At 34.0% G+C, this 25,765-nt stretch overlaps 2 protein-coding genes across 6 annotated transcripts; one reads left to right on the forward strand and one right to left on the reverse strand.

Moving 5' to 3' along the window:
* The first annotated feature begins 928 nt into the window (after positions 1–928).
* Positions 929–25,733, forward strand: LOC105225051 (UTP--glucose-1-phosphate uridylyltransferase). Of its 5 annotated transcripts, none has more exons than XM_029549712.2 (10): positions 4,316–4,750; positions 6,000–6,095; positions 20,090–20,276; positions 20,343–20,434; positions 21,886–22,026; positions 22,098–22,303; positions 22,377–22,602; positions 22,673–22,811; positions 24,426–24,835; positions 24,911–25,733. In XM_029549712.2, exons 2-10 carry the CDS (start codon positions 6,066–6,068, stop codon positions 25,016–25,018), a joined length of 1,539 nt encoding a protein of 512 aa, XP_029405572.1. In that variant the 5' UTR covers positions 4,316–4,750; positions 6,000–6,065; the 3' UTR covers positions 25,019–25,733. The 5 variants fall into 5 exon arrangements, with proteins under 5 accessions (XP_011201671.1, XP_029405572.1, XP_049315379.1 ...); XM_049459422.1 differs by having other exon boundaries at positions 4,330–4,792; XM_029549711.2 differs by having other exon boundaries at positions 4,330–4,677.
* LOC125779037 (uncharacterized) lies at positions 17,058–18,360 on the reverse strand. The gene is made up of 3 exons (XM_049459435.1): positions 18,213–18,360; positions 17,801–18,138; positions 17,058–17,660 (listed from the first exon to the last, which is right to left on the reverse strand). Exons 1-3 carry the CDS (start codon positions 18,358–18,360, stop codon positions 17,058–17,060), a joined length of 1,089 nt encoding a protein of 362 aa, XP_049315392.1.
* Positions 25,734–25,765: the final 32 nt, after the last annotated feature.

Consider the following 25,765-nt stretch of genomic DNA (forward strand, 5'->3'; position numbering starts at 1 on the left):
GAACAGAGCTAACAACACCATCGTCAATCAATTTGACATTCCTCTTTGTTCCTTTAACCATGCGCTAATATTGCTAAAATTTCCGCTGATAAACAAAATAACAACACATTTGAAGAATAGCGCAAAGAGCAGAAAAGTCAAACAAAAGTGCATGTACAAAGTGCCTGACGGTAGTGTTTAGTATTGTATAAACCAACAACTAACAAAAGAATCATATGGTTTTCAAGAATTTTACACAGCTGAGATCATCTAATCGACATTGTCTTTTTGCACACAGAGATCTAAATTAAAGCATGTAGTATAATAACTAATTATTAATAACTGTTGTGAAAAGGTATTTGTAATAGAAAACATTAATGAAAAATTTTAAGAATATTTTCGAAACAAACGTTTTTTGTAAATTTGCTGCTCTTATTGAGCACCTTTGAGGTTGCAATGTGGGCGTGTTACCGATCTTTTTTGTATGCTCGGTTCCACAGGAAACTACTCATATACTAATCATGTACACTTCAGGCATATTAATTGCATTAACGATATGAGTAAAAACACTCCATTTGATATTATTTAAATAATAAAAAAATAAATGTATGAAAATTATGTACAATTCACGAAAAACGATAATAATAATAATTATAATATAGTAAATATAAAATAATATTTACAAAATATTTTAAACCACCCACAGCCAAATACTTATAAAAATCCCTATCAAAGGAGTAATGGAGGTGCACAAAAAAACTGAAAAAACCAAAAAAAAAGTACAATGTAAAATTCCTAATTAGTAGTAGAATATTTTGGGACAACCCGTATCGCATACTAATTGTACTAGAATATTAGTAGGCAACCCGTACCAAATGCCTATTCTTTGCGTCTATGTTAGTGAAAATTTTAGGGATAGTTACTTGTTGGTTTATACAATGTTGTTTAGTGCTAACAAATAATCTGCACAAAATTATTGTAGAGCAAGTTAAAGTTGTTGAGTTTATTCGTATTATAGAGAGCGCGTAAAAAGTGTTCAATTCTTGCTAGAAATAAATTCGAAGTAAAGTTGTAGTGTGATCTTAATAAAATGTTGAATGTTCCAAATGAAAATAAGGTGAGCAGTCGAACAGATTAATTAACAGACAGATTGTTATAACTTATGATAACTTTGTGTGCGAAACATCAGTTTAAAACATTAAGTCGGGTTAAAATCACAATTGGAACTCCTATGTGAGTTAATGAATTGTGTTGATGTGTATTCGTATATATGTATGTTGTCAGCTGTCTTCTGCTGTTGTCAAAATAACCTTCAATTGACCTAAAGAACTTATACAGTCCTTCGCATTGAGCAAAAGCGTCCATGTCTTCCACAGCTTATCTATAAATGTTTGTAGGTAAAATACACATCAATGTACATATGTATCTGCATATGTTCAAATTATTTAAAAACGTTGGAGGCAGCTTCATTTGCGGGCCACCTCCTTTGCATACGTTTACCCTTGAATGATAACTTGCGTTCGTGTTAAGAATTTATTTTTGTTTTGAAAATGCCAAATTTGTTTTTAAATAAATGTTTTAAAAAGCACATTTGAGTAAATAAATTTTGGGTACTTTTTTTTATTAATAGCTTTTTGTTTAGCACTTTATAACTATGAATTTATTGCAATATACATATGTATTCATATATGTATGTATGTATGTATGCATACGTACGTGTTTATAAATAGTTATGTAAGTATGAATTGTATATACCGCATAAATAATTCGCCATTAATCAAAATTAAATTATTATTTTCGACTGTATATATGTATGTATACACATATCATATAAAAACATACATACATACATGTATGTAGATTTTAATCTGCAGTGTTTTTTAAACTATTAATATAAGTACGTAGTTATTTGAAAATAGAAAATAGTCATATACAGTGAAATTCCCAAGCCAGCTCTCAAAACTCGACAAATTTCGTGAGCACAACGACACGGGCATTATATGTACATATTGGCTCAATATGCGGCTCAACGCCAACTAATAAGTTAATTGTCATTGATTCACTCCTGGCTGACTTTGGCTCGCATTTATTAGTTCAGTAGAAATATATGTAGTTTTGACCTGCAACTCCTTATTTTAAGCATACTGTTAAAACATATTTACGTCATAGTCACTCCCCTTAGACGGGCAAAATCACTATGTTGGTGGGTGTTCGGTTATGATGAATTTCACTGTATACATACATAGATAGCTAAATATTTATATGTTAGTATGTACTTAATTAATCAAAATTTCTTGTTTTATATGTACATATATACATATGTAGGAGGTACGTTTATGTGATTATAAATCTGTTGAAATTTCTAAAAATAAATTTAATTCAGCGATATTCTTTTGGTGACGCTAAATGACGTGAATCGTATGACAACAGATCTCAGATGCTGCCACGGAAGCGGTATACGATTTGTGTGGTTTTTAAAATGTTACACACAGCAATTTCTGCGTGTATTTATTTTATTGTGAAAACTAAGTTGTAATACAAAGTAGAGAATTTATTAAAGTCGTTATTCAAATGGTTACATAAAGGTCATTGTAATCAGTAAAGGGCCACTGCAAGCTATAAATGTCAGACAAATACGAAAAGTTTCCATATATTACTGCACTATTTGCAAGAGTTTGCTTGCATATATGTATGTATGTATGTATGCATGTCGCATTTAAAAATAAAATTCAGTGTATGTAAAGAGGCAACTGAGTGTTGATAAGAACAGTTGAAAGCGGTTCTAAAAATGTAAACTGAAATTTTGTGTGATAACTGACGGTCGTAGCGATAAGGTCAGCTGGACACTGCCAGACTGATTGTCAAGCACACTTTTGTAAATGATTACTTACTGATATATGTACATACATATGTATGGATAATATAAAGTCGAACTTAACTTTGAGTGCTGGATTTTATGACATTTTTCATTTTTAAATATTACAAAGCGAGTCCGTTACAACAAAAACTAAAGGTCTGGTCAAGAACCATCAACTCGAAGCATGCGAGTACAAAACCATTTATACACACAGTTAAATCTTTGAAAATCGCTCTAAGGATCGGGGATGTCAAAAAATGCTGAAAAATACCTCACCATAAATATGTAAATCTATAAAAATGCTATATTACTGGTTATCTACTGCAATGTTAATAACTGATAACAGCAACAGGATTGAAATAACCTAAATAACCTCTAGAAACTCTAACATACACTCATGATCAGATGAAACTGTCCATAGGGGAGGTGTGTTAATCTGTTTTATGCACCTCTGCGTATTCTAGCTGATGACAGAAACTGTTGATCCAATTTTAAAATGCTGGAAGACTATTGGAGCTCAAAAAAATCAATAGCCCCCTAAGATGTTTATTTGTGTTGTTTTTGCATTAGTAAAAAGCATCCTATTTGTTGTATGGAGCGTTGCCACAATCTTTTATGGGTTATAATATATTTTTTCTTGTTATGCAGCTGATTCTAATGACTAATAAGCCCAAAAAAGACGGTCGCATCAATGCTAGTTTTAAGAGTTTCATAATTTTCACTTCAATTAGAAAAATAGATCCATTTATTTTTACTGTTATTGAGCTGAACTTCCATGACCATCTTCAGTACGCTGTTATGCACTGAATAATTAATAATTTCAGTTATACAATATAATGACTTGACACTAGTAAATGTTATCAAAGGTCTAAGTGAAGTGATAAGGAAAACCCATACATACACACTTACACACTCTTATATAAAGTTCTAATTTCTGATGCACCTACGTTGTATGTGTGTGTATGTTTGTGCTTTTGACACCATTGGCGCTAAGGTAGCCGCTTTTAATAAGGCTGCTGCTGCGGCTCTGGCTATGCAAACGTTTAAACGTTTCGCGATTAAAATCTCCATTACTCAGACACACTTGCTATGCACGCTCGCACAGTGACAATACGCTGATAGCGTGCTACACACGCTTATCTACGGAAAACGTATGTAAATTGATGTACATACATACATATGTATGTAGATAGTAAAACATGTCTGTATGTATAAATATAGTGATATAGTGTGTGAGTATAGGTAAATTAATTTAGTTGTTAACTCTCTTGTTGTGCTCGCCTGCGTCTTGATGCTAGTTAATAGCCACCCTCAGTACTTTAATGAGCGAGTATGTTTCTTTGCTTCACTAATATATATTATATGTACAGATGTATGAATGCATGTGTGTATGTGTTACTGTGTTTGGTTATATATGTATGTATATGCGTGTTTGCCTCCTGAGTCCACGTTCAGCTCGCACAAATATAAAATTAAGTTCGAAAAAGTCGGCGTTTTCAATTGCACAGTCTCGTCGCGATCGTTCATCAAAGCGTTTGCCACCCAAAAGTTGACGCACTCAACGCTTAACGCTTAACAATAATTATTAATCATAAATAATAATAAATAAATGTGTTGTGGCAATTAAAAATACATTTTGTTATTGACAACTACTTCCACGTTCAGGCTTAAACCCACATATACGCACATGTGTTATCTTTTTAAAATAGCAAAATTAAAGTAATTATAAACTTGAGCAATTTGAATGAGCGAATAAATGCGCGTACGAAATTCTGAATAAATTTAAAACACACCAGTGCTGGCGCCATTAAACAAGTGAATTTTGTAAAAAAGAAATATTGGTAAACATTTTACAAAAAATAACGTAAAATATAATAAAGTAAAAAAAAAAATATAAAAATCCTTAACATTAAAGTAATTAAAAACATATTTGAAAATAATATATGATAAATATATGTATGTAAATTTCAATCATTACGCAAGTGTACTCATATAATAAAAAAAAATATATTTCATAAATATAGGAAATGTATTATATTTAAATTTAAAAAAATAAACATTTTTAAATATTTTTTAAATGTAAATTTTAATTAATTTAACTTATTTAATTAAAAAATATGTATTTTTTAAATAAAAAATCTGTTATACAATCCTTAATAAACGTATTTTTAAAGATTGTATAAAAATTTATATTTAAAAAATATATATTTTCTTATTAAATAAGTTAAATTAATTAAAAAATTATTTCATTTAAACTAAAAATTATTACGCGAGTGTACTCATATAATTTAAAAAAAAAAAAATAAATATATTTTTTAACAAATTCCTCAAAAATGTTTTTGAATTTGTTTTCACAAGCAAATTTTTTGAACTAAACATTATTATGTCTGTGTAATCAAAAAAATATATAAATCTATAATTTTTTATACAACCTTTTAACATAATATTTATATTTTTTTAACTTTCCAAATTATTTTTTTCTTTTTAATTTTTATAAACTATGTACGTGTGTGTTATAAAAAATATAAATATTTTATTTAATATATTCTTTTAAATTCATTTTTATATATATTTTTTTCGTTTCCATAATTAAATATATTTTTTAATAGAAACTAAAAATTAATTTGCAAGTGTGCCTATAGAATTAAAAAAAATATTTTTCTTAATATACTTTATTTTTTTTAATATAATGTTTAAAAATATTTTTATAATTAATAAAATTATATAAAAATACACAAAATGTTTTACAAACATATTTTTGATTTTTATTTAAACTAAAAATTACTACGCTTGTGTAATCAGAAAAAAATATAAATTTTTTTATCAAAATTTTATTTTAAATTAATTTTTGTATTTCGTTTAGTTTTCAAATTTATCTCTATTTGTTTTGTGTAAACTGAAAGTTATAAAAATAAATAAAATAAAACAAAAAAAATATATTTTTTCTTAATATACATTCTTATTTTTGTTTGTTTTTTTATAACATAATCTTTAAAAATATTTTCATAATTATAAAAACCGTATAAAATTTCACAAAACGTTTCACGAACATATTTTTTTCTTTTACTTTAAACTAAAAATTATTACGCGTGTGTAATCATAAAAATAAATATCTATTATGTTTTGTAAAATCTCTTAAAATTAATTTTTATATTTTTTTTAGTTTCAAAATTTAATAACCAAGCATACTCATAAGCAAATACAATAAAAAACATTAAAAACAAACAAAATGAACGCCATCGATATTCTTTTGGATCGTGTAAGTGTTGAGTATTTGCATAGCAATAAAAATAATGTTTATTATCAGCATTTGTTTTCATAAGTAAACAACAACCACATTGAGACAGACACCTTTGCTAGCGGTAATGAGGAGTTAAGTGGAGGTCAAGTTGCGCATTTTCTGCGGTTTTTATCTCAGTGTGTTTACTGTTTACTTATGCTAAGTGTGTATATACATAACTGCCGGCTAAATGGCACAAAGGCGGCAAGTTCTTTGCCATGGCTTCGAAATGCGTAGGTGTTGGTTAAAAGTGTCTGATGTGTGTGTAATAAAGCGCAAACTTCAATTAATTGCGCTAAAGACAATATCGAATTTTCAAGTTGAGGAGCTTCTAATTTGTGGCATGCCTGATGAGAAACCGTTTTCCTTTCACTGAGGTGACTTTTCATTGTTTTCCTGGAAAATGTCAAAGATTTCCCAGACTAACATGTTTTGTAAAAATTATATAAATTCTCAGATCGTTGAAGACTCCGAAGGATCACTAAATTAAAGTTATCAGCATTGGACGGTACACAGTTTGTTCGAATCATACGGTTCTCCAAACCAATAATCATATTGCCAATATTCAATGACAGCTGCTTGTGGCCAATTCGGCTCACCCTCTATACGAGTACGCATGATTTGAGTTTCATTATCAGCGTGTATTCACATTTTTGTTTCTTGCAAACATTTCCTGTTTTTCTTTTGTGTTGAGGCAGACAGACATTTTTTAATCGGACAGATTATTTAACTACAACTTCAATGCAAAGCCAATAGTTAAAATTCTTTCTTAATCAATTAAAGCATATTTGTGTGTTTATATATATATATTTAATGGTTCGATAACTACATCGTGGATACATTACACATAGAACATAATTAATAGTATGTATTTATGTTTGGCTCCCAGCATAATTAAACTTAAAGTTGTATGCGAACGATAAAAATCGAGTTCGCGAATGCTTGGTAATTCGATTGATAACTTAGATAGATACTTTAAATATAATAAAATCCCAGTCTTTACGTCGATCTCCGGAAAGTGATTCTACAAGCTGTTGAAACTCGAGCTTACAGTTTCTTGACCGCCATAAATTCACCTTTCATTCATACGCCTTATGAATTCTGTTAATGCTCCCACAGTGCTGTGTAAAATGCTTGCCACTTCTTTGTCTATTGAATTAAGTTTAATTTAATTTTAAAATGGTATGAATTAACAAAATTTTTTTGCAGATTATTAAAGGTGAATATTTTCCTCGTAGTGTCACATTCTTTTAAATTTTTTTGGCGTGAAGAATACTTAAAAAATTTCAATTGTTTAAGAAAAAATTATGTAATACATTTTTATGTAAACAAAAGAACCATGGAAAAATATTTATAATAATAATTCTTAGACTACACAAAATTTCATCGATTTATCTCCAGTAGTTTATGAGAAAATAAGCTTAGAATTTTATCGTGCTCTAAATTTCAACCATCAATAACTTTAACAAAAAAAAAAAAGAATATTGACAAAATATTTATACCACGGGGTATGCGTCTGGTTCCCTTCCTAATGAACTGCTTATTTTCAAAATCGGAAATTTTTCGAAATTTTCATGGACCACTTGACGTGGTTTGACTCTGATATATAAAATTTAATTCCTTAATCTTTAAAATATCTTCCTATTCCGTGAAATCTGTGTGTTATTACGTGGAGAAACAGTATTTTTTGGCATTCCGGTCAAATATATCCACTTCGAGGCTTCTATTATGTTTTGGGATTATTATTCTGTGATCCGCTCTAAAAAATTAATTTAAAAATTTAAGAATATTTGATTACCAAATTTATTTACATAGTTGCATTTATTTTGCGCAATACTGTATATCTATGTACATGCATAGATGAATATGTACATTGGCATGTGTGCCTGCATTTTTCGACTTCTTTTTCCTTTCTTATCAATTACAAAAGTAATTAAAGTGTGCCAAATTGCGGTTTGTTCATTCTTTTAACTTGCACATTCATATACATACATATGTATGTACATTGGTCTTTTTGTCTGTATGTAGGAATTCGACAATTCATGCTCATATGAATGAGCAAAAGGATAGTTATATTTCTAGATACTACAATGGGCAAAATATAGTAAGACTTTGTTCATTATTTTAAAATTCTTCATTTATTCTTGCCCCTTCAAAGTAGTCCCTACGGCCCCAATACACTTGAGCCAACGTTTTTTCCAATCCTCGAAACTGTTTTTAATATCTATTTCCGGAATAGCCTTCAATTAGGCTTGATTTTAGACCTGCCTTCACATGTTTTTTCACTTCGACTCACCTTTTCTACAAATTCGGCCGATTGATCGTGTGTTTCTGAGTCGTAAACATCAATCCAAGACTCATCGCCAGTAATGATACGAGTACATTTCATGACATCCTGGTAGTCGGAAAGCATTGTTTCACGGAAGTTAACGTGACGCTGTTTTTCGAAAAAATTGAGTGTTTTTGAAACCAATAGTGTTTTCACTTTTCATAGGCCCAAATGGCTCACTGATCCTTTCGATATTGCAAATATGCCAGTAATATCTCTGTCTATTAATTAACGATTCTCAAGTACCAATTCCTTTATTTTATTGGAATGATGATCAGCAGTTGATGGCCGTCCAGACCGTGACCGTGGATCGTAGTCAACGCATTCTCGACTCTCTTCGAATAAATTGTACCAATCAAAAACACTTGTTCGCGACAAACAATTAACACCAAAGGCCTTTTCCAACATTCTGAACGTTTCGCCACCACAAATTTGATTCCGCATATAAAATTTAATGGAACTCAGTCATCGTAAGAATTGCAGAATGCACTTTATGTACTTACATATGTATGTATGTAAACACTAAAGATTTGTTTCGGAAACAAAATATTTCGACGAATAGATTCTTGCTCGAAATTTATATTAAAAAATCTTTCTATTTTCTGCCCACAGTAGTATTCTATGTATGTGTACATCTGTGTCAGTGTTAACTTAAATCAACAATAGATGGTGAAGATTTTTTCCATGGAATTGCTACAATTTCCGTACATATTAATCAAATTGGATCTCTACAGCATATAACATTCATATCAAAATCAAGAAAGTTCTTTTTATATCCTTTTATTTATCTATCTTCTAGCAATTAATTAAAAATACATTCCTGCTTATTGGCTTATGTTGCACAGATCGAATCTTAATGGTCACAAACTTATTGTCAACCACTTTAAATATTATTTAGATATGATCTAAATTGAGGTGCGAGATTCCCTGTTCTCCAAAATGCAAATTATTGCGCGCACAAATATTTACAACAACACAAAAGCGAGTAAACAATTTGACACATTGCTCGTGCACTGTTTTAATTAATTAATTGCGTCCATAAGAATTGCATAATACCGTCGCCAAAGCGTAAGCCCGGACGCATCGTAATAAAATAGCAATGCATTGAAATTATTTCGAAGCAGCAAGCATTCATTTGGCTGACCGCTCGTCGGACGTAGGAATTTTAAATATATTTGCATATAACACATATACATATGCACACGCATATAAATTTATATACACTCATAATATTTCTATGTGCCGTTAAATGTGCTAAGATATCACGTAGTTTTGACACACTCTTTCCTATTTCATGCCTTGCCTTCGTTTTTGTTGTGTGTGTTGTTTGCGTATTCGAATGGCTTTGCATTTTACCGGCAAATTAACACTAAACTGTGTGTTGTGATGACAATGCATATTTAAAAAGAAAAAAAAAACAAGATAATATAATTTAATTTGTTTAATCATTGTTTTTACATATCTGAAGTGTTCGATTATATGTTTTTTTCTGTGGGTGTGAATTCCCTGAATTTCGTCACGTCGTAAATATGCTTAAGTGACTTTTCATTCTGATTCATTTGATTTTAGTCTAACTACTTACATAAGAGCACAAAACGCAGCGTCATAGATATGCGTGTAAGTGATAATCATCATGATTCGGTGATATTTTTGAAGAGGCCCCGTCTCAATTTTTTTTCTCGCTCAGAGTAAGGTAAACTTATCATGAATTATAATCAACGTTCTGTTTTTATAAGCAATTGATAAGAATTCCTATCAAAGATGTTTTGGAATGATTTTGCATTTAATTAAGTTAGTTCTACGATAAAACAACGATTGTATAACTGTTAACAACCAGTTATATAACCTAATTAGATTTTAGTTTGAGAATTCCCATCGACCAAATGGGAATTTAGACGGAGAAAAACTGTATGCGACCTGGCAGCAGAAATACCAGCACATAACTAGTATATTCTTTGAATGACAACAACGTCTATAAAGATTACAACAACATGCTTGCAGTGAACATTTTTATAATCAAACCTAAAGGTTGATTTTATAACTTGAAATTAATGGAGATAGATATCGAGTTATTTTTATGGACATAGTATGTAAATTATCAAGACGACAATACGTGTTGAAATCCAGGCTACTGTCTGTTCGTCTGTCCGTGAAGCGATAACTTGAGTAAAACTTCAGATATCTTGACATATAGTTGGCGCCACCAGGGGACGCTAGATTAAAAAGTCCTCTTTAATTTGGAACGCTGCTTGTATTGTTCTTAAAAAAAGCTCCGCTTATTGCCTACGATGTTGTTGGCAGCCAAACGGGGCGAAGTGAACTATGGCGTGAGCAAGGTTATTTAAATTATCCCAAACGTTTTGATCATCTTGTAAGTGAGAGTAAGGTACAATATACTAAAGGTCGCAGAACAAATCTATATTTATCTCTGTGCTATTCTAATGACGTTTAGTCACGCTACAAAGCAGTGTAGTATCTGGTTATGAAGAAGAAGCGCATAATATTAAATTTGAAATTTTGCAAAAAAAATTTGGAAAATTAACCCCACTTTTAGTTAGCAAAAAAAGTTTGGAAAATTAACGTCACTTTTAGTTAGTCGGTGGAAAAAGGTTTTCTGTGGACTTATTAATCATGGATGTCGCTTCAAGCCCATAGAAAATACATATGAACATTCATATTTCCTGAATATGGTCTACTGTAGAAGCATTACTTTAAAAAATGTCCGCCTTACTAGCTCTTTAAAGTGATTGTGCTGATTGAGGTCTACATGATGACCAAAAAACTGTTGATCCATGGGTAAATATAAACAATTTATAAGGGATATCTGTTACTTATAGCCATATTAAGTGCATTCATTTATTGTTTAGATAACAATCACATTGTTCGCAGTCAAGATAAACATTTGTGATCCAATATTTCCCTAGCACTCAATAGATAGAGCACTTAACTACAATGCAAACAGTTTTAAAGGCACTGTAAACAAAAATATACATGAATAAAGCTATTTAAGCTGAAGAGAGAGAGATGAAATATGACTTTTTGTAAATAAAGAGTTCAACTTATGATCTCTTAGTGTCTGATAAAGTAGGAAGTTGCGTTAGCAAAATTGTTAGTTTGAAAAAAATCCAAAATAAATAGATAAAAATAAATAAAAAGTATTTTCATATGAATAGTTGAGTGTCTGATGAAGTGAGATCTTAGAAAATCTTAGAAAAAAATATTGGTGTTAGAAAGAAGCTTTCAAAAATTTGCCGAAATTAGCCGAACTTGAGCTATGAAGTGCTGTAGGGCTTTTGCATAGTAAAGAACTCGCAGAAAGTAAGCAGAAAATTTTGAATATAATACTGTGTAGGCTAAACTCCGGTACTGTACTACGGTATATGTATCCCTGACGGTGTTCTACATGTGCCTTCTCTTCCTGACCGGCTTATTGAGCATGGCTTTCCTTTTGGTCTTGCTAAGTCAAAAAAACCTATTTCATAGGTCTCCAGATAGTTAAAGTCTGAGCATCGCTTACTGCTACTATTACATCTCATACGCCACTTTTCCTTAAGGGCGGCTTCTTCAAAAAAAGCACTTTGGTACAAAAATTTACACTTAAGAGTGGCCTTCTTCTTCTTCTTTTTTGGCGTAGACATCGCTTACGCGGTTATTGCCGAATTTGCTACAGCGCGCCAATCGTTCTTCCTTTTCGCTGTTTGGCATCGATTGGAGATTCCAACTATAGCCAGTTCCTTCGAACTAGTTTATCCAGCAGTAGATTGAAGATGTCGCGCGATAGGGAGTCGCCTTGTCTAAAATGTCTTTTTGTATCAAACGGCTCGCAGAGGTCCTTCTCGATTCTGACGGAGCTTTTGGCATTGCTTAACGTCGGCCACCACCGCTTTGCTGTTCTTCAGACGCGTAATTGCTATTCGAATTTCTTCATGGTCGAGCAATGGAACTTCTGCTCCATCGTCATCGATTGGGAAATTGAGTTCACCACCTCCTGGTGTTATGCTTTCACTGCCATTCAGCAGGCTGGAGAAGTGTTCCTTCCATAATTTCAGTATGCTCTGGGCATCAGTCACTATCTGGGGATTCTACAAGAGTATGCTCCGGTTTTGAAACCTTCTGTTAGCCGCCTCATCTTTTCATAGAATTTTCGAGCATATCTCTTTCTTTGTATGAAAATGCTTCCCTCTTCAACTCGTGGGATTTATCCTATCCCGAAAGTGTTGTGGTCGAGTGTAGAGTTGCGAGGTAGTCAGTATGTTTTCTCTCCACTGCGACACAGCACTCCTCGTCGTACCAGCTGTTTTTTTTTTTGACTTTTCCGAAATCAAATGGTTTCCTTTGCAGCTGTAAGAGTGGCCTAGAAAATCGAATTATCAAAAACATTATACAAATCTTCGATTATTATTTGCCAAATACACATTTGTAAGTCGTGTGAAGTCGTTTGTAGAAATTTTCCGATTTTTTTTCTAATTCACTAGTGCATATAACACCAAAAATCTGCCTATTCACGTTGTAATTATAATAGTATATACATACATACATTTTTTTAGCAAACTAGTTGGAGTACACGTAAAACTGTTCGCTCAAAGGTTTATCACACAACGAGATAATAATATTTTGATGTTTTCACTGTGTCATGATTAAATAAGTTTATTAGCTTAGTTTGGCTTAGTCGTGTTTACTTATTATTACCTAAACTGCGATAGTAGTGTATTATTTTTGACTTTGACTTGAACGAAGGTTAGCATTTAAATTTTTCTTCATGACATACATATAATTATAAACATATTTGTCTATCAGCACCGCAATTTTATTGACGCAATCAACAATATATTTGCGCTATTTTTGAAACGGGAGAAAATAGAAAACAGGTTTAGTGATCTATGGCGCAAATTCCGATGATTAGAATTAAGAAAATTTTTGATTTATGTACTCATTAGGTGATTATTTTAAATTTGTAAATAGACAACCGCAATCTACATTAGAGCAATACTAGAATTCTAACAACTACTGAATGACATTATATAAGCATATATTTACTAGTATATAAGTATATATTTTTATTTAAATGAGCTGGAGTGGAATTAATTGATGTAATCACATTTGTTCTAGCAAAAAAATTATAATAACAGTCATTACGTGTATTTGCAATACGATACTAACAGGGTTGTATTTACAATAGTAAAATCAGTAATAATCAAGTACGTTATTACTGTACCTTCATAGTCTGCATGAACGTGTGTGATTTCAAAAACTCAAGCTATCTGAAAAAATTTAAGAATCGGTGCTTAAACTCCATAAGACTTGCTTGTAAAGTCGGATTTCGCAAAATGAAAAGGTTTTTTTTTTTACCGTTTATATGGATGCGTATGATAGTTGTAGAGTACAATTGTAGCACGATTTGAGAAATACCTTTTGGCTCACACAAACAGTTTGAATTTACAGCGGATTCATAGGACAAAAATTGAGGACCCTAGAGTGTAGAGTGATTAGGCTAGGAAAATTTAGTTTTTCTGTAACATTTTATTGTATTGCTTAGTAAAATGTTTTTCTCGGCCTTTAACGAACTCTCTATGACCTTAAATACTGCTATTGAATGCAGCCAATCCATGTTACAACTAAGTCCTTTAGTGAAGGATATCTGCGCTTCAAGATCGTCATTGCTATAAATATATACACAGCGTCTACTAATAGGCATGACGTAATATTGAAAACTCGTCACGGCTATGTTTGTTTGAGGAAATGCAGTTACCATCAATAGCGTGCGACATAACATATTATACAAGGTGTGTTCCAAAGTAAACAGGACTTTTTGAATCTAGCGCCCCCTAGTGGCACCATCTATATGTCGACTAGTGCGTTAGAATCTGCTATCTTTATCGATTGTCCAGTGAGAATTTCATGACATTTCATTGATTGGAAGTGAAGTTATTGCGTTTTAAGAGTCAGTATGTTTGTGTTATCGGTGCGAAAATGAGCTTCGAACAAAGAGCCAACATTAAATTAATTGGTAAAACTTTTACCGAAACGTTTCAATTGATGAAACAAGCTTATGGCGATGATTGCCTTTCAAAATCCATGATCACCGGAAATCCCATCAAGACTGTGCGTGAATTGATAAAAAATCAGCCGAAATCATCATTGAAATTTATGGAAATGGAATTGAACATCTCCAAAACATCGATTTATCGCATTTTGACCGAATATTTGGGCTTACGAAAGGTGTGTGCACGGTTTGTTCCGCGCAAATTGACTGACGACCAAAAATTGCTCAGAATCCAACATTCGAAGGACGATTATTTGACTAAAAATCACATTTTAACCATTAACCACTCCCTGTATTCACGTGGAATGGCACCGTGCGACTTCTTCCTTTTCGAAAAAATGTATTTGCCCATGAAAGGAAAGCGTTATGCAGATCTAGAGGCCATTCAAAAGGCTTGCACCGGCATACTGGCGGCCATACCGGCCAACGAGCTAAAACACTCGTTCGACATGCTTTTGGACCGTGCAAAAAGCTGTATTGAAGCAGAAGGAGACTATTTTGAATAAAATAAATTGATTTTGCCGAAAAAACCATTTGTTCTGTTTTTTAAGTCCTGTTTACTTTGGAACGCACCTTGTATATAACTTTTTTCCGACGGTGGCCGCCTCGTGTTACACGTCTAAAAATCTCTCGACTCGACTCTTTAATTGCCAGAAATGGTTCAGTCAAATGGTCGCAAAGCTCATGCGATTTAACGCCTCTGGATTACTTTCTCTGATGTTATGTATTTAAGATTTACGCCAATCAACTAGCAACGCTCGAGAAGCTCGAAGACAACATTCAGAGCACTACAGCCGAAATTATACACCAGGTCAACGAAAATTGACGTAAATGGGTGAAGGAATTATTTACTACATGCATGAGTTTAGTTTAATTTCTCTATTCGAAAAATATGATCCATTTGCCTCTTTATAATTACAGGAATATCTGGTTCTGCGATCTGTTGGCAATTTAAATTAAATTGAGATTTAATAGCACTATAATGAGCACAATATACGTGCCTATACTCATATACTCGTAATATGATTTTAATTTGACAAGCTTGACTGGTACTACTAGTCGATTCATACCCCTAAAAAGATTGATACGTTTTGAAAAATATTATCCATTAATGGAACGTGTCGAGTAAGCTTTATTTATATACGTGTTCAAATCGGTCTATTTATAAATGTAGTTATACTACTGTGGGCAAAAATATTAAGACTTTTTAATTTGAATTTAGCGCGAAAACTCATTCGTGGACATTTTTTTCTAACCTGTTTTGACTGTCAGTGACAACTGTGCCAAATGTCACATCAAAATAATCATTAGGGTTTAGCATACGTTTGGCTTTCTGAAGTACATAAAGTACTATACATCCGACGATTTTTACGATTAGTAAAACTATTCAACAAAGACGCTCCATTAAATTTTGTATGCGGAATCAAATTTCTGAAACCGAAACGTTCAGAATGTTTGAAAAGGTCTTCGGTGATAATTATTTGTCGCGAGCAAGTGTTTTTGATTAGTACAAATTATTCAAAGAGGGTCGAGAACGCGTTGACGACGAACCACGTCCAAGACGGTTTACCAACTGATGATCAACACGTCAATAAAATAAAGGTGCTTGAGAATCGACGATTAAACGTCAGTGATCTTACTGGCATCGTTGGAATATCTGAATAATCAAAGAAAACAATTTTGACGATAATTTGGGCTTAAGAAAAGTGAGAGCAGGATTGGTTCCAAAATTACTCAATTTTTTCGAAAAAAACAGCGTCACGTTAACGCCTGTGAAACGATGCTTTCCAACTACCAGGATATCCTGAAACGTATTATTACTGGCTATGAGTCTTGGATCTATGCTTACGACCCGGAAACAAACGGTCATTTGACTGAATATCTTGGCAAAGGTGACCCGAAATCGAAAAAACACGTCAAATCGGTTCAAAAATCAAGGCTATGTTGACAATTTTCTTCGATTATTTGAAGGCTATTCCGGAAAATGACTTTAAAAACTGTTTCGAGGATTGGAAAGAACGTTGGCACCAGTGTATTGGGGTTAATCGGTATTACTTTGATGGGGATGACATAGTTTTTAAAGAAAAAATTAAGAATTTTAAAATAATGAACAAAGTCTTACTGCTTTTTGCTCATATGGAGAATGTATGTTTCTTGGCTCTCTTCGCAAGGGTCTATGTTTTTGTGATATCTGATATGATATCGAAGCTAAGGCATGAATATAGAAAATGCTGCATCCCTTACCTTTTCATTTCCAAAAAGTGTATCGTCATTCAAAATCGTATTTAGATCCTAGTTATAATATCTTCAACAGGTAATGTCGAACTTTTGAAAAGTTTTTGACCTGAAATTGTTTATTATAGAACCCAAAAAATTTCTACAGTCCTGACATGTCTATTAAACCAAAACCTTGCCTACAATTAGGCACAGGAATGTATATTTCATAGTGAAATTATCGATAATAATCTATTCTTTAATTTCTTGTTACTTTTTATATTTCTATGGAATAAAAAAACTCTCTCTGTTGCAATGATTTGTATTATTAACATTAACCACATTAGTCTACATTTTACTTGTTACTATTCTCCTTTTTTGTTGCATGCTTTTGGGCTGCACTTTTTGCATTATCATCTAGATTGCACTCTTTGCCAAAGCGTTCGTCACACACTGCGCCATGCTTGCGAAATTCCTCCATTGTGGGAAAATGAGCGAAAAACACATCCGTTGAAAATAATTTCTTCGGCTTCGCCTTCCCTTTTTCTGATGCTCCCTCATCGGTGGCGTTGGACGCTTTGCCTGTGACACGTTCACTCACCGACCTTTGCATGCCCCAAATAATCGGTGAACTTTTGCACATCAGCAGCTTCATGCAACCACCCTGACCGCCGTCGCGCTTCTCCACATACTCAATCATCTCCGTAATGCGATCTGTGAGCCGCGTATCCAAGGCATCGTCCAGCGTGCGACGCATTCCCTCATCTGGATTCTCCAAATACCAGTCGATTGGTGTGCCGGCGCGTAGTGCGCGCGGTTGATGTGCTTCCTGTTCACCGTCACGCAATGCATCGGGCACGTCATCGTCCTCCTCATTGCCATAGGGGGTGCGTGATGATGGTGTTTGTGAGGCGTAGGGATTAATGCTGCGCGGCGGCGATGTAAACGCACTGCCTATCTGTGATGAGAAGGTGGAAAAGGTAATTGGAAAGTGAGTTGATAGAGCTCATTGGTAATCAGTGTCGCTTCGTTGTAATTTTCCGTCACTCAAATATATAGATGTGTGTGAGTGTGTGTATGTGTGGAGGTCCTACTTACCGTCTGTGCAAACAAAATTAACGCATTTATCGCCAGTGCGCCCAATTTGGTTGCATCGAAGCCAATCATGCGCAGCACACCTGTAACGAACCGACTCGTGCTGAACGCCTTATTCTTCTCCGCCTGTGCCGCTTGTTCATAACTCGCGTCCGTCTCTTGCTGCTGGTTTTTTCCGGGCGCTTTCTCCCGCTCCTGCGAGGCGGACTCCTGCTGTGTTGCCGCCGTCTCGCTGCTTTCGTCGGTTGTTTGTTTCTGTTGAAACATTGACATAAAATCAGGTTTGTTTTTGGCGAAAGCCATCGCTACTAGATTCGCCACATCAGCAGCTGTGTTGATGCCTGCAAATGAGTTATGTTTGTTGCAAGTAGTTTAGTGTGCGTGCCACATATTATTGCATATACATTGGATTTACCAAACATTTGCCCGGCAAATTTCAAACCTTCCCCGAAATTTTCCACCACTCCGCGCTTTTGTTTATGTTTCTCCTGGCCCGCCTCCTTGGCACCGACGAGCAGCACAAGGCAAAGGATTTGCAAGCAACCAAATTTCTTATAACGCATTATTGTTTTTTTGGTACTCCAGCAGAAAATTTCACCAACTAACTTCACTCACGTCCTATACAAGACTGAATTTCTTCTTGTAATTGGCTTGTGTGCCATCAAATTATGCCAGAAAATTGCTTTTGCCACGCCATGTTGCACTCAGTAATGTAGTAAATAATTGTTGTCACTGTTGCAATTCGGTTATTGTTTCGTCACTAGTGTGTTTTCTTCCAGCCCGTGCATTTATGTCTAAAGTGTGTTGTTGTTGCAGCCGACTTATCACTTGAGCGCGTTCAACTGCCGTTATATGCCACTTATAAGTAGTTTAAATGTTATTTAAGTTGATTTTTGGCACAATATTGCAACAATGTTGTTGGTACATGTGCAATACCAAAAATCCCTTTATTAATAAGCTTTTTCTATTCTCGCATCATGTTGCATAAAGCAGTTTAGCAGTTTGTCCCACTGGGAGGCTGAAAAGTTAGTACCTTAAAGAAAGTTTTTTATTGAAACTTTATTATTTTTTCATTATAAAGGGTGATCCATTTCGAGGTTGCATACTTTTTTTAAAGAAAAAAAACACAGAAACTTCGATTTAATTCAGAATGTTTGTTATCATTCGAAAGAACATTCTTAGGGATTTATTTTATCATAGCGCAAAAACGATCGCTATTCACAGTTTCGTTCTCACCGGCATCATTTCTGAAAAAATAGCGACCGATGATTCCATCGGCACACAAACCACACAAAAGCATTGTTTTTTCTGGATGAAAGGTCAGTTCTTTAATCTCTTCAGGTTGCTCTTCATCCCAAATGGCGCAGTTTTGCTTGTTTACATACCCATTGAGCCAGAAATGGGCCGGATGGCTGAACAAAATTTGGCTCGAAATTGTCAAATCTTCTTGGAGCCCATAGCGCGATGTCGCTTGGGGAGATCGAGCGGCTTCAGTTCTTGCCTAAGCTGTATTTTGTTCGCTTTCAGTTTAAGATTTCAACATAAAATGCGCCAAGTCGTTCCATACGTCGGTCCGAGTTGCTGCGAACGGCGCCGAATCGACTCTCCACAGCCTTCTGTGCACTCTCAGCTACGGATGCTTTATTTTCTTAACTGCGTGCTGGACGTGGTCTATTTGGTCGAATATTATCCAATAAAGTATGCTGAGTCTCAAGATAGGAGATGGTATTGCGAATAGTACGCTCAGTATGCCGATCATGTTGACCATAATTTGAGCGAAGCGCGTGAAACACATTCTTTACAGGACGTGAATTTTTGTAACAAAGTTGAACGATTTGTAAACGTTGTTCAGGCGTAAATCTTTCCATGATGGAATACCAAACTATACTGAACAAAAATGCATGACAGCTTGACGCGACTCACGCGTGATCTGTCAAACAAGGCTTTTCAAAAAAGAACCTCTACTTGGATCACCCGACCTGTGAATAGCCCAACAACTGTTCTGCAGTCTTTTCGTCAAACAAAAGCTTGCGTGTTTTCCTTCTGCTCCCTTGAACATGATTTTGGAGATCCTACATGTCCTTAAGGCATTCCATTTCAGTCTCTCCCTGCTATGTCTGTAAAAGCAATATTTTGTATAAAACGTTCTGGGTTAGTCGTCATTTATGCATTTTCTGTTCAACTCCATGAATTAATTTTTGAGATTAAAATAAGGTTATCGATTGAAATACAATATATATTTAATTAATTATATTATTATAATCTTATTGTGTTAACTTATTTTACTTGTAGGTCCGTGGCCACCAAAGAGCGCCATCCGATTCCAAGGAATTCCACGAAGTCACCAAACGTGATGCACTAAAATCACTCGAAAATGACTTGAAACGCTTACAGGAAACTGCGCCGGCAGAGAAACGCCCGGAACTGCAGAAGGAAATGGCACGCTTCGCCGACTTATTCGGACGTTTCTTGCAAGAAGGTGCGTGAATTAAATTAAAAATTAATTTGTATATGATTATAACTGCTTTGTTTCGTACTTTTGCAGTGGGTCCCTCCATTGACTGGGATAAAATTCAAAAACTGCCCGCAAACGCTGTCATGGATTACTCCAAACTCAATACGCCCAAAAACGAACAGGTAAAAAGCGGACTTTCAAACAACTTTTTGTATACAAACCAGTTATTAATTTCATATTTTTGTATTATTTCCCTATATAATATATACAAATGCCTGTTTCTATTGCAACTCTCATTTTTTGTGTGTGAATTGGTGAACCATTTTGATTCTGGTGTTGAATAGAACGAGGTAACAAATAAAAGTTCAAGTGTTGTGATATAAAATGTTTGCAATAATTCCGTGTTACCTAAACAAATGCTTAAATACATACTTTCTATGAACTCTTTTATAATGGAATATCTATGTATGTATGTAAAAAAATGCTTTCGCTCTCTAATCTTTTATGGCTTTTTTAATGTCAGTAATACTTTACAAACATCTATCGATATTGTGGTTTTGCAGTTTTGGATAATTATTTCTTTCAAATTTACAATTTCTACATTTTTAAATGAAAAATTCTTTAACTTAACATTTTTTACTATTTTAAATACTAACTGCTTCTTATGAAAAATCAACTACCAGCGCTGGTTTGCGGTTGTAAGTGTATTATTTTTTCTAACTTGTAACTTCGCCCTCAAAGAAGATATCCTGCGTGGTTTTATGTTGAACAAATTGGTTTTGTAAATGCACACATCGGTGTTAAATAAAATAAAATGTTGCAAATAATATAATCAAAATTGTTTAAAAACTGCCGACAAATGGCTGTTCCTTCTGTGAGTTAATCAACATAAATACGCCGGTTATTTGCATCCGCAGAAACATTGCCGCTTTAATATCTAATAATTTCTGGACATCATAATTGGCAAATAAATGACTTAAGATTCAAGAAATGGTCGCTAAATGTATGCAAAAAATTTTATTTAAAATTACTTATCACTCTTATGCTTTATATATGAAAAATTAAAAAGCTTTAAAACTATTTGGAAGTAAAAAAAGTACTAAAAAAAATGTTTGTAATTTAAAGCAATTTAATTTTGTTGTATAAGGTTCTTTTCATTTATGAACAGGGTGGCAAATATTTAAAAAAAATAATCGAAATAACATTTGAATTACATTAATTTTATTATGTGATTCCAAATGGTGGATTAAATTTTTGCTATTAAAATAAGAATTAAAAGTTTAAATTTTACATCCCAAACATCTTGGCAATCTTAAAAACCTGTCCGTGACATTGGGACTAAAAATTAAATTGCAATTGGATTAAGTCATAAAAAAATTGTAGTAAAAAAATCGCAACCCTGTTTGTACTATATATCACTTACATTAAACATATATGTATATATAATATATATAATTTCAACGCCACATACATACTTGCTATTATTAATTCCTATATTTCTACATACATATACATATGTATCTGCCTCATCTTGGCCTTTTCTCATACGCTCACACATTTTCCCGCCGCTTTGCATTTTGTTATTATTTTGTATATTTAAATTACTTAAATATATAACATATCTTTGACACAGATACGCACAATGTTAGACAAATTGGTTGTGGTCAAGCTGAATGGTGGTCTCGGCACTTCTATGGGTTGCCATGGCCCCAAGAGTGTAATTCCCGTGCGCTCCGATCTAACTTTCCTCGATTTAACTGTGCAACAAATTGAAGTAAGCTTAACGAAAATTCAATATTTTTTCAAAACTAAATACTGAAATAAATATCCATATCACTCATATAGCATTTGAATAAGACCTACGATGCCAACGTGCCATTAGTGTTGATGAACTCCTTCAACACCGATGAAGATACGCAGAAAATTATACGCAAATATACCGGCTTCCGTGTACAGATTCACACATTCAATCAGAGCTGTTTCCCGCGCATTAGCCGTGAATCGTTTTTGCCCGTTGCCAAGGACTTTGATGTGGAGAAGGATATAGATGCGTATGTCTTGCGTTTTTTTTTTTAAGAAATGTCATTGGTTAAACTGTTTGTTTTTTTAATTTCTGCCCCACAGCTGGTATCCACCCGGTCACGGTGATTTCTATGATACCTTCCGCAACTCTGGTCTGCTCAAGAAGTTCATCGACGAAGGTCGTGAATATTGTTTCCTTTCGAATATTGACAATTTGGGCGCTACAGTCGATTTGGCCATACTCAATAAATTGGTGGGTGAGGAACGTTCTCCTGAGGCAGTGGAATTTGTAATGGAGGTTACTGACAAAACACGCGCTGACGTTAAGGTACAGACAAACAAATAATTACTTATATATGTATATATACAAATGAATTTTCATATTTTCTCTTCTTCAGGGTGGTACTCTCATTAATTTTGAAAACAAATTGCGACTGCTGGAAATTGCACAAGTGCCAGCAGAGCATGTTGATGACTTCAAATCCGTGAAAACATTCAAATTTTTCAATACCAACAATATCTGGGCTAAATTGGATGGTAAGCATGAAAACTCAAACTTCTTTTTCTTTTTGTCAAGAGATCTTGCCTCTGTTGTTACGCCTAACCCTAAAAAAGCATTGGATAGCTACTCAGTGGAGATACTGATAATAATGTGGAAGGCAGCAAGAATATTAAATATATAATCTCGTTCAAGAGAGTGGGGAAAAAGAATGATTGAATTCACAATCAGATTAAACATGTAAAGAGGACGTCCAAGGTGTGTGAAGTCGTTAGGATTCTAAAAAAAAATTTTGGAAATTAGTAGTACATAACACAAGTTTTGTATGTCAGGGTCTATTCTGCAAAAAGTAGGAGTTTTACAATACCCAAAATGAAGTCGCTTTAGGCTCTTGTTTCACGCAGCAATCGATCTTCTGTTTTGCAATAGGTGGTGTTTAGACTCCAACAGCATTACCAAAAGAGTAAACTTTGCTAGGAACTTCAAAGTTACCCTTAGCAGTAAGGCTACATCTAATGATTCCACTCTTGACCTACTGTTTAGGGATAGCATAATCAAGTGGTACACCGACGGCTCGAAAACGTTGGAGAAAATTGGGGCAGTAGCCGCAGGATCACGCACCAAACTCTCCATAACTATGGGAAGTTCTGCGAGCACATTCCAAGCAAAGGGGTTTGCTATAAGTTGGCAACTATCGCAAAGAAAATTTGGCCATACTCAGTGACAGTCCAATGGCTATAAAAGTGATCTCCGGATACGAGAACAAATCGCTAATGGTGCAGGAGTGTAAAGAACGGCTGACAAACCATCAACTGACAAAATTCAAATATGCAGCTAAATCAAAATACATACCTACAAATCAGAATACCGAAAAATCAAAATTTTGACAAAATGCGAAACATCAAAAATATTTTATCGTATCCGTATTTTTACTATGTGAACAGCAAAAGGGGGCTCGCCCCCTTAAAGTATTAAGTGACGATCATGAATCTAACTCACTTTAACTTATCATAATGGAGTTTTATACCCTGAATGAATGTGCCCTTAGTTTGCCATGAAGTTTGTAACACCCAGAAGAAAGGTCACGATTTGCCCATTTGTCTGCCCGTCCGTCAATACGCGAATAATTCCCTAAATTTTTGAGATCTATCTGAAATTATGAACACCTCCTTTTCTTTCCAAGAAGCTGCTCGTTTGTCAGAACCGCCGATATCGGCAGCATATAGCTGCCATGAACACTGAACGATCGGCATTAAGTGATATCAAGATATCTCCACGAAATTGGTTCAGATCGGATCAATATAGCATTGAAATAACCTGCAAGCAATCTCTTGTATTTGTGAAGGGTATTATAACTTCTAAGATAGAACTCGTCTTTCGAAACAGGGTTAAATAAATTAAAATAAGCCCATAGGATAATAATTTTTAAGATTTTTTTTCTCTTTGGATCATCCTCCAGTGTTTAACGCAATTGGTAGTGAATTGAGGGGAAGACCAGTGATTTGTTCGGAATAAATAGTATGTAAATTCCAGATGGTGCTAGTCTTGTTACTTACTACACATGGATAGTTAATATCTCCAATTTAGCAATTTTTTTCTCACAGCTAATAATACGCCATATTTTTCGTTCTCTTTTCATCCAAATTACTTAGCTATCGATCGTGTGCTACGCGAACGTACACTCAACATGGAGATCATTGTGAACAACAAAACAATGGAGAATGGTGTGCGTGTTGTACAATTGGAGACAGCTGTTGGTGCTGCTATGAAATGCTTTGACGGTGCTATCGGTATTAATGTGCCACGTTCACGTTTCTTGCCCGTGAAAAAGACCTCCGATTTACTGTTAGTCATGTCGAATTTGTATCATCTGAAAAACGGTAGTCTTGTTATGTCGCCGCAGCGTATGTTCCCCACCACACCGCTGGTGAAATTGGGTGACAAACAATTTTCGAAAGTGAAAGAGTTCCTCGGCCGTTTCGCCAATATACCAGATATCATCGAGCTTGATCACTTGACGGTGTCCGGTGATGTAACCTTTGGACGTGGCGTGTCACTTAGAGTGCGTAGTGAAAATAATTTGCTTTAACATAAATGTATATGTACTAATAATTTTTGTTTGCTTTTACCTTTGCAGGGCACTGTCATCATTATTGCCAATCACGGTGATCGTATTGATATACCGGCCGGCGCCATTCTCGAAAATAAGATCGTTTCCGGCAACATGCGTATTTTGGATCATTAGACACATAGCTAGTCGCCGATGCTGTTCAAAAACAACGCAAAGACTTCCTTATGAGAAAATATCAGGAATTATTACGTAGAGTAGTCAATTGCATATTTTTATAAGTCAAATTCAGGTAAAAAGAAATAAACAAACTTGATTAGGTTGTCAAGTAATATGCAAAAAAAAAAATAAAAATAAAAAGTAAACTGACAGCAAAACAATGTGCAAGCAATAGAGAAAATTCAATTGTTTGAAACTGTTCTGTCATGTATGTATGTTTAATCGAAAAAAGTGCGAAAGAAATTATGTTCTTTTTAAGTGCAATTAAGAATTTGAAATTCCCAAAGTTTATGTTGTAAATAAGTAGTATACTTAAAATCATATGTTTCATATAACTAGTAGCGTGCATTCGTTACACCCTGCTCTTTTTTTTATCTAACCGCGTTTTCGCTTGCCAAATTGTTATTGTATTTTTAATCGTTTCCTTCACTGACATTTAATGGCGGTTTTTTTGGGTTACTTTGTAAGTTGAAATGTACACTTTTTGTAATTACTTATTAAAGTGGCGCACACATACATCCCCACGTAGGCTTAACAAGCAAAATGCAAAATATACTTATATTATATATTATGTATGCATACCTAAAAACACATTGTTGTACAATTGTTAGTATAAAATAAAAAGCAAAATACAAATAAAATTATACTCGCTCTGGGTTTTTACATAATTTAAGTATGTAGTTTTGTTGTGACATGCCAGTGTGG

This window comes from Bactrocera dorsalis, chromosome 5, assembly GCF_023373825.1.
Source record: "Bactrocera dorsalis isolate Fly_Bdor chromosome 5, ASM2337382v1, whole genome shotgun sequence".
Lineage (NCBI taxonomy): Eukaryota > Metazoa > Arthropoda > Insecta > Diptera > Tephritidae > Bactrocera > Bactrocera dorsalis.